We start from the raw sequence: 17,368 nt of genomic DNA, 5'->3' as shown, positions 1-17,368 counted from the left end.
GGGGTGCCAATCAACTTGGCATTCTGGATGGTGTTAGTTGCCATTGGATACCCAGCCTCTGATTTGCCACTGTAACCACTCTATTTTATGTGAAAAATCACAAAATTGGCAAAAACTATTTGACAAAATTGTTATTGTAGCTTTGTCTTTCAGTAGTGTTAATCCCAACCTGCACATTTGTTTCCATTTTATGTGATTGATATGGAAAAGGAGAGATTGGGGGGAGAAAGATTTGGGGTGGAAGAGCAGTAATAGCACACAGGTGCCCCACCCTATCCCCCCACTCAGTTCTGGAGAAGGCCTATGGTCCCAAACCACAGTGATCGATAGCAGCATCAGGGCACAGATTGTAGTTAAACAGTTCGCAGAAGCCTCACACTTTATAGAAGTTAGCATAAACTGATTTTGTTTCAGTAAAGATAGCAAGGGAATTTTTTACATACAAAGACAATGTCCCAGATGGGTTACCTTAAGTCGTGCATAGTTCACAATTTTCAGTGTCATGTACTCCTCATTTCATTGTGTGTTATTTATGAAAGTTACAGGTCAGCCCAGCTCATTAATGACATCAGTGCACTTGTAGAAAGGATAGAAAACTAGGATATTACTTAAATGACTGTTCTTGTGCAAGAAACACAAAGTTAACGTAGCAACAATAAGTACTGAGGAAAGCAAATTGAATGTTAGCTTTTATTGTTAGAGGGATAAGAACATACATAGAAGCAGGAGTTAGACAGTTGGCCTGCTCCACCATTCAGCTCTATTATGGCTGATCTTTTACCTCATTTTACTGAATCCCGTTATTACTTTATTATCAAGGGGATATTACATGGAACACAAACATAGGGTGGTCCTGTGTAAGGTTTTTGATAAGTTTACAACAGGAATTCTGTGTCGTTTTAGTCAACTTATATATTTGCCTTGGAAACAGTGCAACAAAATTTCACTACCTTGATTCAGGGGTGAAGGGGTTGTACTCTGTGGGGGAGAAAGGAAGAGCGACTGGGTCTATACTCTGTTATTTGAACAAATGGTAAATTGGTTTATTATTGTCACATGTACCAAGGCACAGTGAAAAACTTTGTTTTGCATGCCATCCATACAGATCACTTCATCACATCAATACCTCGAGGTAGTACTAGGAGAAAACAAAAACAATGCAAAATAAATACAGAGAAAGTACAGTTCAGTGCAGATAGACACATAAGGTGCAAGGCCATGATGAGGTAAATTGTGAGGTAATGAGTCCATCTTATACAACGGGAGCATTCAATAGACTTATAACAGCAAGATAGAAGCTGTCCTTGAGTCTCATGGTATGTGCTTTCAGGCTTTTGTATCTTCTGCCTGATGAGAGGGGGGGAGAAGAGAGAATGTCCAGGGTGGGTGGAGTGTTTGATTACGTTGGCTACTTTACTGAGTTAGCGAGAAGTGCAGACCGAGTCGATAGAGGGAAGCTGTTCTTTGTGATGTACTGAGCTGCGTCCACACTCTCTGCAGTCTTGGGCAGAGCTGTTGCCATACCAAACCACAATGCATCCAGATAGGATGCTTTCTATGGTGCATCTATAAAAATTGGTGAGGATCAACGGGGACATGCCAAATTTTTTTAGCCTCCTGAGGAAGCAGAGGTGCTGGTATGCATTCTTGGCCGTGTCATCTACATGGTTGGACCAAGACAGGCTACTGGTGGTGTTCACTCCTAGGAACTTGAAGCCCTGAACCTTCTTGACCTCAGCGCCACTGATGTAAACAGGAGCATGTGCACCACCTCCATTCCTGAGGTCAGTGACCAGCTCTTTTATTTTGCTGACATGAGGAGTGCCTAAAAGGGAGGGGAGTGCCTAAAAATTCCAGTGCACTCTAAAGAATGCACTGGAATAGCATCGACGCAATGGAAATTGGTCACAAGTTACTTTATTTTGCATAGTTTTGCATTTGAAAATGTACCGCCCAGCCATCCTCTTCTGAGGCTGAGTTCAGGAGATTGACCAGTAAATGAAAATCAGAATTGAAATTGAGTACGTTTCAGGCAACAAAAATACTTGTCATAGTTGTGTGGGTTTTACTGTAAAAATACAGATTCAACTGCACAATTCCACATGTAGCCTACAGACCTCATTATATATTTAAAATAGAGGTAGGATTAAATGGCAATTTGCATTTTAATTTTAGTTTTATAATAGGCTTTTTTGAATAAGATATTGCTTTGACAACATTTTGGGGATAATTTAAATCCAACCTGTCTAACATGAAACCGGAGGATTAATGGGCTTCATGTTTTACATTATGCCCAATTTTACCTTCTATTGAAGTCACTGTCCTAAAGTAAATATTTTTGTAAGTAAAGGCAATATTAAGCCTTCACCTATTAATCTTAAAAGAGGAGAAACAGCCATGACTCAAAAATCAATTTGCAAATGAGGGATTAATCATACACGATGGAGAAAATCTTTCAAATTACATTTTTTAAACTGTGGTTGCAAGGTTGAAGCAACAGCATGATGCTGTGTTTTTTCGTAGTCAATATTTATAGAACATAGGCAGCCAAAGTTGAACAGTTGACAGTAATTGTCATGTGGGATACAATAGAACATTTAATGGGGCATGATTGCTTTCTTGAAATGCCCGAAACACACATAACTGAGGCTACAAACAGAGTAGCATATAATAGTGGTATACCATTGTAATTAACTTGTTTTATCACGAATCCTTTCTGCAGTTCAAAGTAAACCTAACTATTTACTCTCTGATTTGTTCATTCTATTTTTCTTCTTTCTGGTCTACTAGGCTGACTAGGCATTTTCAGCCTTTTGAAATGCTGATGGCAAAATGACCCAGAGACAACTTAGGGTTCAATTTTCCCTCCAAGTCTGTGGCATTGATTGAGCTCCACACCAGTGCCACTAGGGAAGAATTTCGGAATATGAAAATCAAAAAAAAATGCGGATGTTGGAAATCTAAAATAAAAGCAGAAAATGCTGGAAAATCTCAGCAGGTCAGGCAGCATCTTTGGAAAGAGAAATAGTTAACATTTGAGGTCTAAGAATCTTCATCACAACCCTCAAAAGAGGAAGGTTGAATTAGTGGCCCATCAGTCCATTGAACCGCATGTTGAGGTTGTAATTCACCACTGTGACATCTGACATTTACTCATACAGATATCTCCATGATGTCTCCAGAACTGGACCATCAGTGCTGCTTCTGAATTAGTAGGGAACATGACAACCCTGCAATATTTTCAGAGCAGGCTGTTGAAGAGATTGAGCCCAACGAAAACAACATGATGTCTACTAGCACATCATTTCAGTTATCTTTGGGTATGCATTTTACCCCCATTTCTTTTGTGATATTTACAATGTCAATATATTTATCAGCACAAAAAAACACTATTATTAGAAATTTAGTCAATTTTCTTAAATTATATGCAATCATATGATAGTAATTTTTCTCATATCTCTCCAGTGACAGCCTTAAGGACAGTGAAGTATGATATGAAGGGAAAATCAGACCGACAGCAGTATACACACTAGAAAAGAAATTTTTTATATTTGTATGTGGCATATATTTCAATTGATATTCAATACCTTAGCAGAACATCATTTGCCTCTCATAATAAGTCCTGAGGATTTTATTTTTGAAAAATTATGCAATAAAATAATCAGTTTCAGAAGATGCTTCATTGATATTTACATTAATAGAGGAATCTTCACTTATCAATGTGTTTTTTTTCTGAAATATTGTCTTTTTCCTACAACCAGAAAGGAGAAAGAAACTGTTCTATAGTATCCACTGTTATTTTCAGGCAGGAACTAGTCGTAACTAATTCATAAAACAATAGTGGCAGGATGCAGGGTGTCCAGAACAGTGGCTTAGTTCATTCTCTACATCACATTTTGTATACTAATTAGAGCTTTGGAGCCTTTCTTGGCTCAGTAAGACAGCTAGTGTCGGGATTCAAATGTGCTTATGCCTGTGTTAAAGTCATAATCGGAATTGCATTTTTTTCTATTTCTAAACAAGTATTGTGTGATAATCCTAGATAATGTCTGCTGCTGGAAAAAGTAGCTTTATATGCAGAATTTAATGTTTCTTTTGTCTTGATGTCTTATGCATATTAAAATTCTGGACTGAGTAACGAGGATCAATAACTCCGTTCATCCAGTTCTAACCATTGTCCTGGCGCCTGTATTTCAAAACAGTAAGAGTACTGCCAATTTAAAAATAGAACACCAGTACACTCATAATTTCAACAAGAATGAAAGAGATGTACTGTACTGTTATGACCAGGTTCTGAGAAGCACTTGGCTTGGTGGGGTAAAGTATGTAATCAGTTGTAACCCAAGTTTCTCAATAGTGATGACCTGCTTAATCCACTTATTAGGAACAGGCCAGGCCACCTCTGAAAGCAAACTCCTAATAATCTAAATGCATTAGTCAACTAATTTATCTCTAATTGATACAGTGTATAGTTTTGTGAAGTACTTTTTAACATGTCTATAAAATTCATGCTTTGAAACCTTTTGCCATGTATCTTGCTGCTTCAGCCCTTATACACTTTTAAAGCAGCTTTATTATAATGAAATTTTCAAAATGCTTTACAGGCAGTCAGGAAAGTGAAGCAGGTAGAGGAAGGAACTAGGAAAGTGCTAAAAGAATTGGCCTTAAGAGCTAGATTTTGAGGCCCTTCTCAAAGTTGAAGAGATCTAACTAGTAGGAACATAATTCTAAGATGCAAGTACTTGCATGGTTGAAGGTGAAGAAGCCACAAGGACCAGCACAGTTGTAGATCTGATTCTGATGAACAAAAGATTCACAGGAATCCAGGCCCGAGTGAATGGAAAGGGAGCGTAGGAACTAGGGCCCCAATATGTGGGAAAGGAGGGCAGGAATTAGGACTCCATGGAGTGGAAAGGGAGTTCAGGAACTGGGGCCTGTTGAGTGGAAAGGTAGCTCCAAATCTGTGAATTTTGTGCTTGATTGCTTATTTTCCTTATTAAGTAGCATGTCTATTTTAATGTTATGATTTCTTGTTGTTTTATATTTCTACATCATATTACATCTTCGTCATTTTTCCTTATGTGAACTAAATTGTGTTGGTTGAGCTTTCTTCATAGCTTAGTCCCTTAAGGCCTGAAGAATTCCAGTGACTATTATCTAACTCTTTCTAGTACATCAATATTCTTTTTGAGGTTGTGTGGTCTTATTAGATCTTGCACATAGGATGCATACAAATGAGAAAGACCATTTGATCCTTCTTAATTAATTCATGTAAAATACCCCTTTGTTTCATTTTGTTGTTTCTTAGTTAATTTCAGCATTCCAGCTCTGTCAATCTGCCCAGAATTCAATTCCATTTTTATTTACCAACTCTGTATGAAGTCAAGCCTTCTGGTATCAGTCTTATCCGAAACTTGCCCAAGCCATGTGCAAGTTGGCATGGAGAAAAACAGATTTGGCTAAAGCATTCCCTGACTAAAGGAGTTATGTGTTTAGGTTGGGATCTATTTAAAAGAACACTGGCACCATTTCTGGCACAGAAAAAGTCTATACTTTTGGTGATGGTCCATCTGAACTGAATTAGTGTTATTTTGTTCTCACAGAGTTCAAGGAGAATTGTCAGGCAGGATCTTTCATGTCTCTAAAGCCATAATGTAACCTATTGTTGTAAAATTAATACTTTATGTTGTACCTGATGATTAATTCAATTCTTTGCATGGTATTCAAACAGATCTCTAGTTTTCTGTATCTATTTTCTCTTACCTTTTGGACATGGCTACCATAATAGCTATTTGATTCACTTACACTTTCTCTATAGTCTACAATATTTTTCATCTCGCAATTTATCTAGCCTGATCTTGCTGTTTTTATCTTTCAAATTGACATTTCTTCTATTTCAAAGCATTGAATTGTTCTAGTACTTTTTTTTTGTTGTGTGATAATGTGTCTATTCTCTTGGTGCTATCTCCAACTTTGAGTCAGAAAGTTGTGGATTCGAATCCCACTATGGCTACTGAAGCACAAAGTCAATGCAGTGCCAAACAAGTGCTGCATTGTCAAAGATGCATCTTTTGGCTAAGATGTTGAACTGAGAACCCCTCTTTCCACTGAGATGGAGGTAAAACATTCCATATCACTGCAGGCAAGGCAGAGAAGGATATGGATCAAACGCAGGTAAGTGGGATTAGTTTAGATGTGCGAAAAGGTTTGCATTGACATGGTGAGCTGAAGGGCCCACTTCTGTGCTATACAACTCTATAACTCTAACTCTATGACTATCTCAAAAAAGAACAGCAGGAAAATGCTCTCTGGTGGCCTAGTTATTAATCATCCAGCACTAAAGTCCTAAACGCAGATTATCTAGTCAGTTTTACAATGCTAATTGTGGGAAATTGCACAAGATCTGGCTGCCACATTTCCTCCGATACAACATTGACTGTAGTGCAAAACCATTTCATTGCTTGTAAAGCAGTAGGATGTCATGCTGCTGTGTAAGCTACTACATAATTGAAGCCGCTTTCTTTATTACTTAAAGGAAATAATCATTCAGAACACTTATCACCTTGTTCACATCCCAGTTTAAGACCATTTGTGTCCATTAATGTTCACACCTCATCTCTGACGGCCTTCTTGATATTATTGTATTAAACAAAACTACAAAGTATTAATAAAATTCACTGTGGTTTGTACAGGTAATTATTTACAATGGCTCAGGCTTCCTTCCAACTTGTTTTTCATTAATCTTACAGTGAACTCTGTGAGCCTCTCCACATTATGAGGCCTCTCAATTTCACCTATAATTTGTATTTCTTATTATGTGGCACAGTTATTTTACATATTTTATATAATATTGTCCATAATCCAGTTTTAATGATGAACTCTTCTCTCATCTCTTTGGACTTAGACATTTTAAATGAATGTTTTGTTTATGATTTTATATTTAGTATGATGCAGATTACATTAAACTTGATTGCTGTACAATGACTTCCATTTCCTGTATGTTTGGTTCATTTCTGAATTCTGAATTAATATGAACAAAGTTTTTTTTATATATTGTTTCTCTTGGATGCTTATTTGTAAAGCAAATGTCCATGAGATTTACCATCATTGTTGACCACTGGAGTTTTCTCAAATTACATGAGATTAATTTTGAAAAACCTCACAAAAAAGCATTTTATTTCCAAATATACATTTTTATATCCTTGTGAAACAACTTCACTTCTTTCATATACTGACATGGTGAACTCTTGTTTATTCCTAATGCCATCTTGAGTTTTTCATATCAGAAGTTTCTGTTCAAAGTATGGCTTTTCCATTTGATATCTCAAAGTTGTCATTTATGTATATGGATATATCATCTTTTTTAATGTTTTTTTGATAAACTGTCCTTCCAGATAATAAGTTAATCTTCATCTTGAGAGTTTAGCCATGTTTGGATTATTAACATGAGAGTTCTGTAATAACACAAAAGTCTTCAGTTCTGTTTCCAGATTTCTGATGTACTTCTTCCTAGTTTATAACCTTCGTAATTTTCTTCTGCCACTTTGGGATACAGCATTTAGATCCACTAGATGATTACCTTCATACTGGATGTATGAAATTGATGAGAAGGATGTATCAAAGGCATTACAATCCTGTGGCAAGTATTCCTGTAATACCCAGACCACTGGAATTTAATCATCAACAATGAACTATGCCCATTTTACAGTTTGGACCTTTGAAGTATGGTTTTTAAAAATCATTATTGATAGCAGTATTTTTAATCATTGGAAATATATTCATAGAGTATGCCCACAGACTAAAAGATACACCAATGAGTGTATCATGAGGATATATGTAGACAGCAATGAACTTTTCATCATTTTAAAACAAGCTTGTAAAAGGATGAACCATCTACATGTTATGTTTTATTTATTGTTAACTTGTTCCTCCTTTAGCTTTTATAAACACAACTTTCGCTCACTTATTTAGAAAACTGAATCAGTGTGTCTGTGGACTGTACCTGTAGTTAACATTTGCCTTATTTTTACTCCCTTAGGCACTACAAGGCCACCTAAAGAGGGGGAGGTCCCTGGTGTTGACTACAATTTTGTGACTGTGGAAGAATTTATGGAACTTGAGAAAAGTGGTTCACTATTAGAAAGTGGAACATATGAAGGTAATTACAGTTGTCTTGGTTAATCCTGACAGATTTACTTCTTGCAGTGCTGGATTAAAAACTACCTATCCCTCTCATAATTTCTGCTATAAATGTCAGATTGTAGCAACAATGGATACAGTATCTCAGCATTGCAATCATGTTTGATTATGATTATATTCTCAATGACTAGTTTTTGCAGATTTTTGTAACAAATCTTTTTTGGATAGTTTTCCATTAATTTTGTTAATAAATCATCTCTTTTTGAGAATCATAACTAGAAGAGCACAGAATAATTAAATGCATGGTTAAAACCTTATAGGAGCTTCCAATTTTAATGCATTTGCAATGTGCCTGTAAGAGGAGGACCTGCTCATTGTTTGTAATTCCAACATTAGCATTAATGTTAAAGTTATTCTTCGGTGTGTCATGGATGATATTTCCAGTACAAAATATTTCAAGCCAAGTTATGAAAGTAGAGAAAACAATATCATCACAATAGTTTGGATATTGCTGGACAGGTAGGGAATGTTTGTGATGTACGCCACTGTTGTGTGCAAATCGGGCAGCATGTTTGGGAGATTAAGAAATATACTATAAACTCTGAATCTTAAGAACTTGTTACTTATTGTGCATAGCTCTATGTATGCCTACTAGAAACAACATATAACTGATGGTTTACCTGTTATTTTGAAGAATTTGCTGGATTTTCAGATTGATTGCCAATTAAATTCTTCACAGAAAATTAATTACAGTAACTTAAACTGCAGGGTCTCATTCCCCTTGGTGATAAATTGTTGTTAGAAACTTCTAAAACTTAAACTTAATTGATAATAAAGATTTCTTACTTTCCTTTGTGCATTTACCTTTCTCCGCTCCACCCCACTCCCCCAATCCAGTATTTCTTTCTATCTTTATTTTCTTTTGGTAAATGATTTAACTCTGATTTACCCACTCTAATTCACCCTCGTTTTCAGTCATTCCTCAATTCACACCTACTGTTTAATCTCATTATTTAAAGCGATACGTTATTGCTCCCCTCATTCACGAATGTCTTGGATATCCTCACTGCCGTAAGCTTGCACTTACAACAAATTATCATGCAAAGTTATTTTGAGCTAGAAAGAACTGGAAATTATCCATAAAGTTTGAGGTGCCCTACTCCAGTAAGTTCCAAAGCAATAATTGAGCAAATTTTATGTTCATAAATTGATCATCACAAAAGGAAAATGGATCAGTTGTTACTGTGTTCCTAAAATTCAAGGAATCATATTCATAAGTTGACTGCCAATTATCTGCTCTGCATCTTCCTGATGCAAAACATGCAGAGCTCCATGTAAGCAAAATATCAGAAATTTGTAATGAAAACAGAGAGCACTGGAAATATTCAGTAGGGCAAGTGGCATCAAAGGAGAGAAAAAAATGTTCCAGACCAGAGATCTGACAGGTTTTAAAGAGGTGTAGAGGCAGGAAAAGATGCAGGAGTGGGGAGGAAAAAATGATGCATAAAGTGAGTGATTGGTGGTGTGAAAGCAGAAATGTTTAATATCAAGGTTAGTTTACTCCACTCTTGGAACACTACCTTTTTGCGAGGTGCACCTGATGTGAATTTGGTACCTATGAAAACTTAGACGTGTAGACTCTACCAGCTGCGCCCACTGTGCTTTCCTCTAAGGAGGGTATTCAGCCTTTCAGGTCCATGTTAGCTCCCAGCATAGGAATCCCATCAAATCTCATTTTCCCCTCTCTGTCCACCACCCATAGCCTGGACCTGTTCACCCTCACGTGTCCAGAAACTCCTAAACTCCCCTTTGGTTTTCTTTTTGCCAATATTGGTTTAAAATGATTTTGCACAGCTCAGTTGCAATTTTGGCACACGCTTCCTTTTATAGCAGTTATTATGAATCCCAACAGATGAACTGTGAATCTGATTCAGCTGCCAGCAGTTTTCTTTGTAGCAATCAAGGCAGAGCTTCAGCTCTTGAAGTCCTTCTCATGGCAGCCAGACATCAGCAACACAGTTAATGAGTGCCATTAAGCAGGGAGAGGATGCAGGGGAAAGAGAGGGAGCCCAGAGGTTTTCTGAGAGGAACTTTGAGATCTTGGTGGAGAAGTTAAATGCCAGGAGGGAGTTTTTCTCCACCAGGGGATCAGGAGGACAGAAAATTGCTGACATCTCAGAAGGGAGTGATTCTATAAGGACAATTAAGCAAACTAGAAGGAAGTATTCTGAACTCACTAGGTATTTCAAGGTCAGCTCTAGAACACTAATTTTGCTCATTTTTACTGCCAATAACTGAGATGCATCTACACCCCATTCATCCCTACACCTCTTCCCTCTCACCCCACACATCCCTACACCTCTTCCCTCTCACCCCACACATACTTAACTCCCACTCACAACCCTCAGAACATCCACCTTCACTAAAAGACCCATTCCAAAAACACACCACACATTCCTAATCCTGCAATCATGACTATATATATGAGAATATATAAAACACACAGTCACATTTATTAGGTCTTTAAATCTAGGATGTTATAACTTGGCATTGACCCAGTGCTTCACTACCATACTTTTGGCAAAGACTGCCAGTAATTTGAGGGAGGCCACCAGGAATTGAGTGGGTCCTCGAGAGTGTCCTTCTCATTATGCAAATGGACCAATGAGACCCAGACACAGTCAAGAATGAAGTCTGTCAGAAATCTGCCTGGTGAACACATTGGACATACAGAATGTAGAACATTACAGCAGAGTACAGGCCTTTTTGGCCCACGATGTTGTGCCAACATTTTATCCTGCTCTAAGATCTATCTAACCCTTCCCTCCCACGTTGCCGTCCATTTTTCTGTCATTCATCTGCCTATCCAAGAGTACCTTAAATGTCCCTAATGTGTCTGCCTTCACCACCTCTGCCGGCAGTGCGTTCCATGCAACCACCACTCTCTGTCAAAAAAAAACTTACCTCTGACGTCCCCCCTATACCTTCCTCCAGTCACCCTAAAATTATGCCCCATTGTGTTGCCATTTTCCCCCTGGGAAAAAAGTCTCTGATTGTCCTCTCGATCTACAGCTCTTATCATCTTGTACACCTCTATCAAGTCACCTCTCATCCTCCTTTGCTCCAAAGAGAAAAGCCCTAGCTCATTCAACCTATCCGCTCTCCAATCCATGCAGCATCCTGGTAAATCTCCTCTGCACCCTCTCTAAAGCTTCCACATCCTTCTGATAATGAGGCGACCAGAACTGAAGACAATACTCCAAGTGTGGTCTAACCAGAGTTTTATAGAGCTGCAACATTACCTCGCAGCTCTTGAACTTAATACCCTGACTAATGAAGGCCACACGATCTACCTTGTTGTGACCTTGCACCTTATTGCACTGCACTTTCTCTGTAGCTGTGACACGTTACTCTGTACTGTTATTGTTTTTACCTGTACTACATCAATGCACTCTGTACTAACTCAATGTAACTGCACTGTGTAATGAATTTACCTGTACGACCGGTTTGGAAGACAAGCTTTTCACTGTACCTCGGTACAAGTGACAATAATAAACCAATATCAATACCAACAGACCATACACCTTAACAACCCTATCAACCTGCAAGGCAACCCAAGATCCCTCTGTTCCTCCACACTGCTAAGAGTCCTGCCATTAACCTTATATTCTGCCTTCAAATTCAATCTTCCAAAGTGTATCACTTCACACTTTTCTGGGTTGAACTCCATCTGCCATTTCTCAGCCCAGTTCTGCATTCTATCAATGTCTTCTTGTAAGCTGCAGCAACTTTCTACACTATCCACTGCACCACCAACCTTCATGTCATCTGCAAACTTACTAACGCACCCTTCCACATCCTCATCCAAGTCATTTATAAAAAGAGCAGGGGTCTCAGAACAGATCCCTGCGGAACACCACTGGTCACTGACCTCCAGGAAGAATACACTTCATCTACAACCACCCTCTGTCTTCTATGGGCAAGCCAATTCTGAATCGACACAACCAAGTTTCCCTGGATCCCATGCCTCTTGACTTTCTGAATGAGCCTTCCATGAGAAACCTTATCAAATGTCTTCCTGAAATCCATGTACACCACATCCACTGCTCGACCTTCATCAATATGCTTTGTCACATCCTCAAAGAATTCAATCAGGCTTGTGAGGCACAACCTGCCCTTCACAAAGCCATGCTGACTGGCTCTAATCAGCCTATGCTTCTCCAAATGCCCATAAATCCTGCCTTTAAGAATCTTCTTCAGTAATTTGCCCACCTTAAAGTAAGACTCATTGGCCTATAATTCCCAGGGTTATCCCTACTCTGCTTCTTGAACAAAGGAACAACATTTGCCACCCTCCAATCATCTGGCACTACTGTGGCGAGTGAGGATGCAAAGATCATTGCCAAAGGTGCAGCAATCTCTTCCCTTGCTTCCCGTAATAAACTTGGATATATCCCGTCCGGCCCCAGTAACTTATCTATCCTAATGTTTTTCAAAAGTTCCAGCACATCCTCCTTCCTCACGTCGACATGCACTAGCGTATCATCCTCACAAATGTCAAGGTCTCTCTCACTGGTGAATACCAAAGCAAAGTATTCATTAAGGACGTCCCCTACCTTTTCCAACTCCAGGCACATGTTTCCTCTTTTATCCCTGATCGGTCCTACCCTCCCTCCATTTAGGAGTGTAGCGGTTAGCATAACGCTATTATAGCGCCGGCGACCCGGGTTCAATTCCGTCGCTGTCTGTAAGGAGTTTGTACTTTCTCTTCATGTCTGCATGTGTTTCCTCTGGGTGCTCTGGTTTCCTTCCACATTCCAAAGATGTACAAGTTAGGAGCTGTGGGCATGCTATGTTGGTGCCGGAAGAGTGGCAACACTTGCAGGCTGCCCCCAGCACATGTTCAGTAATGCAAAAAGATGTATTTCACTGTGTGTTTTGATGTACGTGTGACTAATAAATAAATATCCTCCTATTCTTCACATACGTGTAGAATGCCTTGGGGTTTTCCTTAATCCTACTTGCCAAGGCCTTCTCATGCTCCCTTCTAGCTCTCCTAAATACATTCATAATCTCCTTCCTAGCTACCTTGTAGCTCTCAGGAGCCCTGTCTGATCCTTGCTTTCTAAACCTTAGGTAAGCTTCTTTCTTCCTCTTGACAAGATATTCTACATCTCTTGTCTACCATGGCTCCTTCACTATACCATCCTTACCCTTCCTCAGTGGGACAAACCTATCCAGAACACCATGCAAGTACTCCCTAAGCAACCTCCACATTTCCGCTGTGCACTTCCCCAAGAACATCTGTTCCCAATTTACACTCCCAAGTTCCTGCCTAATAGCATCATAATTCCCGCTCCCCCAATTAAATAGTTCCCCATGTCGTCTGCTCCTATCCCTTTCCAAGGCCTTGGTAAAGGTCAAGGGGTTATGGTCACTGTCTCCAAAATGCTCCCCCACCGAGAGATCTGAAACCTGATCAGGCTCATTGCCTTGTACCAGGTCCAGTATGGCCTCTCCTCTAGCTGGCCTGTCCACATACTGTGTCAGGAATCCTTCCTGGACACTCCTAACAAATTCTGCCCCATCTATCCTCTTTACACTAAGGAGGTGCCAATCAATATTAGGGAAGTTGAAATCACCCATGACAACAACCCTGTTATTTTTGCAACTTTCCAAAATCTGCCTCCTGACCTGCTCCTCAGTGTCTTTGCTGCTATAGAATATATAGGGTCTGTAGAATATTCCCATTAGAGTGATTGCTCCCTTCCTGTTTCTGACTTCCACCCACACTGATTCAGCAGACGATCCCTCTAGGACGTCCTCCCTTTCTACAGCTGTGACACTATCCCTGATCAGCACAGCCACTCCCCCACATCTTTTACCTCTGTCCCTGTCCCTTTTGAAACATCTAAACCCTGGAATATCCAGCAGCCATTCCTGCCCTTGTGACAGCCAAGTCTCTGTAATAGCCACCACATCGTAATTCTTATGTACTTAACCACGCTCTAAGTTCATCATCCTTGTTCCTGATATTTCTCGCATTAAAGTAGACACACTTCAGCCCATCCAAATGACTGCAATTTTGCCCTTTCAACTGCCTATCCTTCATATAGCTGCATCATAAGTCAGTCCCCTTTTTATTGATCAAATGTACACATCTTTATCAGCATGTTCGGCTTCATTGCTACTTCATTGTGCTTCTTTCTTGTACTTTGTCTTTGTAGAGTATGAGGAGAGGCCCCAGTTTCCTCCTTCCTTCCATCCTCCACATCACAACCAAAGCCACCAGAAGTGGAGCTGGAACATGTGCAGGTGCAGTGGGAGAGGATGGTGATGATGATTTAACCAATTTTAATGCATCATTGCACCTGACACTGCACAGCATCACCTCAGATACTGTCACTGCAAAAGATAAACAAGCAAGGCTAGAAATTCTTATTAAATAGGGAAAGGCACTTTGGTACTAGTAAGCTGTGGTCAGGCAGGAGGCATTGAAAGATGGGCAGAAGGAAGCTCACTAGAGGCAAAGTGGAGTCCACACATCCACGTTGTTCCGGGGACCATGATCAGGAAATGTTCATAGGAAGCCTCCTTGCTGTGGGTGCTTGAATTACAAACCTGTCTGATCATGTGTAGAACAAGGCAAGGAGTGTGGAAGAGTCCACCTCCTGCCTCATACAGAACCAGGAGGAATCACGTCCACTCTGAAGGTGACATGCACTTCTTTGCAAGGGTTTGGCAACAATCCCCTCATACAGTTGCTACCTGACGGAGGCATAGGCAGAGGATACTTGCCTCTTACTGCCACAGTGAATTCTCAAGTAGAACCACATAGATCTCTGATTTCTCCAGGAGCACCAGCAGCCTACTATCTTCATTAAGCAGAACAATGCTATTCTGAGCAGTTTGCTGCTCTAACGGAGCAGTGAAATTCCTTCCTTGAGCAGTTGCTGCTTACTATGAAAGAGAAGTGATGCCCATGAATGTAAGGACATAAGAAAAAGAAGCGGTCGATCCTCTGTTCTCTAGGAGCATAGAAATGGCAGATAACTGCCATACAGGGACAGAAATATTGTATATATGACCTCTTTTCCAGGAGCAAAGAGATGTCTCCTGGCTTCAAACCCTTCTCCACCATGAGCATTGTCTTGCTCAGATTGAGCTGAGAGTCATCACATGGGAGAAAACTGAAGAGAAATGAGGAGAAATGTCTTTAGCTAGATGGTAGTGAATTTATGGAATTCTTTCCACATACAGCTGTGGAGGCCCGATCATTGGGGGCGTTTAAGGAAGAGATTGATAGGTATCTAATTAGTCAAGGTATCAAGGGATATGGGGAAAAGGCCAGAAATTGGGGCTAGATAGGAATAGTGTAGTTTAGCTCATGGAGCAGAATCGATGGGCTGAATGGCCTACTTCTGCTCCTTTGTCTTGTGAGCTTGTGCAGAAAGCAGGGACCAGACATCTGTAAGTCAGCATTTGTCAGCCATCTCTTCAGTGTGCCTGGAGATTGAAGTGAAGGTGGTAGAGTCTGGGTAGCAAATCAGAGCACAATTGCCTACTCAGTGGGTGGACTGAGAGGTTCACCGCCATGTTGGAGTCAGATGTTGCTGACCCTGCCTCCTCCCAACACCTCATTTCTTCACCTCTCAGGCAACACTGTCATTTATGTCCAACAGCTAACCATCCCAGATTGCAAGTCAGTTAGCAGAGGGCAAGTCTGAAGCCAACTCAGCAAGGGTGAGGTTCTCCATCACAGACATCTTCAGAACCTACTAGTAAAAGGGAGCAGCCTATCAGTAGTCTGGCTGCAGCTGCTGGAGTGGTGGGGAGCATTGCATTGTGGGGTGCTAGGCCAATGAATCCCAACTACAAGGTAGTCGCCAAGGTGCTTCTGGAAAAAAGTTATTTTCTGTATTGTTTCCTTTAATTGAAATTGCTGTTTTCATATATTTTCAACACATGTTGCAAATAATATTTGGCAGCCCAATGTGATCTTCCAGGGACAGCACCACATTTTGATCTGATAGCCCAAGGCAGTAACATATCTCACGGACCAATGTATCTTTTAATGTCCAGACATGGAATGGATTCCCTTCATGCTCATGATCTTTACATCCAGTTGCAGTTGATCTTTGAAATTGTGATGTATCAGAGAATATTATGGTGATCACTATCTGGCTGAGTTCATGCAGAGGCAAGTGTGATCGTTACATGATTTAACAAGGTACTCCCAGACTACGAAGTATGGATTCCCAGATGTCACATCAGTTACCAATATCAGATCAACCCATTTATTCTCAAACCTATTGCTGTCACCTAAAGTGGTGGCATTGCTCAATACTTATTCATCCTTCAATGACTACACCCACAACTAAAATGCACTTAAATCCACACATCAGTTCACAAAGGAGATAAACTCTCCTCTGAAAAGTGCTTTGTGATTGCTCTGTGAGAATAATTGTTCTCAGGCTTACACAGTTTCTGTACTCACTTGTAGTTCTGCCATTGTGGAATAGTGACCTCTGATTTCCAGCTGATATTCCTCTGATAAATGTCTCAAATAAGGTCAGTTATGATAGGCTCAAGGATGTAGCAAAGCTTCAGAAGTAAGTGTTCCATCTCCTCACCACTGCATTGGATATAATCAGCATCATCCCTGTGAGAGTCAACACAGAATTCTTGTCTCAGGGATCCTTGCTGAGTGAGCATTAACATTTTATTGGTGTGAAGAGAGTGAAAGTTGATAATCCTGGCCCAAAACTTGGATCATTAGTTGACTATTATGTTTCCTGGAGGGTTCAATTGGATCCAGTAGTATTAGCTTAATCTCATGACACAAAGTGAGTTTTATGAGGGTTCTGTAATTGTTGATTGAACATGGGCTTTGTTAGCTTGGAATGTTAACCCCTCTTTGCTGGACTGTATCCCCTCCAGTCCATTTTTATTATATAATGTAATGTCCATTGCTTTCAACCACAGAGGCTTGCTGATTAGATGACAGTTACGGATCAAGGCATTTAACCAGTGATTTCACGACATGAATTGATCTTGTGTGAGCAGCCCAAAGCATGTGGGCTTTATGAATCTACCATCTTGTCTGAATGAGTGCTGCATGACATCTCAACCTGTTGTGTAATAAATATGTTATGACCTAGGATGATTTTTGTGAACCCTCACTGGTTCAGTGGAAAATTTATCATACTATTGTGTATTATGTATAAAA

At 39.9% G+C, this 17,368-nt stretch overlaps 1 protein-coding gene across 14 annotated transcripts in view; it reads left to right on the top strand.

Moving 5' to 3' along the window:
• The window catches only part of magi2a (membrane associated guanylate kinase, WW and PDZ domain containing 2a), a 321,741-nt gene that overhangs the window by 130,619 nt on the left and 173,754 nt on the right, over positions 1-17,368 (top strand). For all 14 annotated transcript variants that reach the window (XM_052033862.1, XM_052033859.1, XM_052033861.1 and 11 more), the window contains exon 3: positions 8,039-8,158. In XM_052033862.1, the coding sequence (XP_051889822.1) occupies positions 8,110-8,158 (49 nt within the window). In that variant the 5' untranslated portion in view covers positions 8,039-8,109. The remainder of the gene's footprint in view (positions 1-8,038; positions 8,159-17,368) is intronic.

The sequence above is a fragment of the Pristis pectinata genome, chromosome 19, assembly GCF_009764475.1.
Source record: "Pristis pectinata isolate sPriPec2 chromosome 19, sPriPec2.1.pri, whole genome shotgun sequence".
NCBI classification, from domain to species: Eukaryota; Metazoa; Chordata; class Chondrichthyes; order Rhinopristiformes; family Pristidae; genus Pristis; species Pristis pectinata.
Note: the sequence above shows the minus strand (reverse complement) of the source record. Positions and strands in the feature narration are given on the sequence as shown.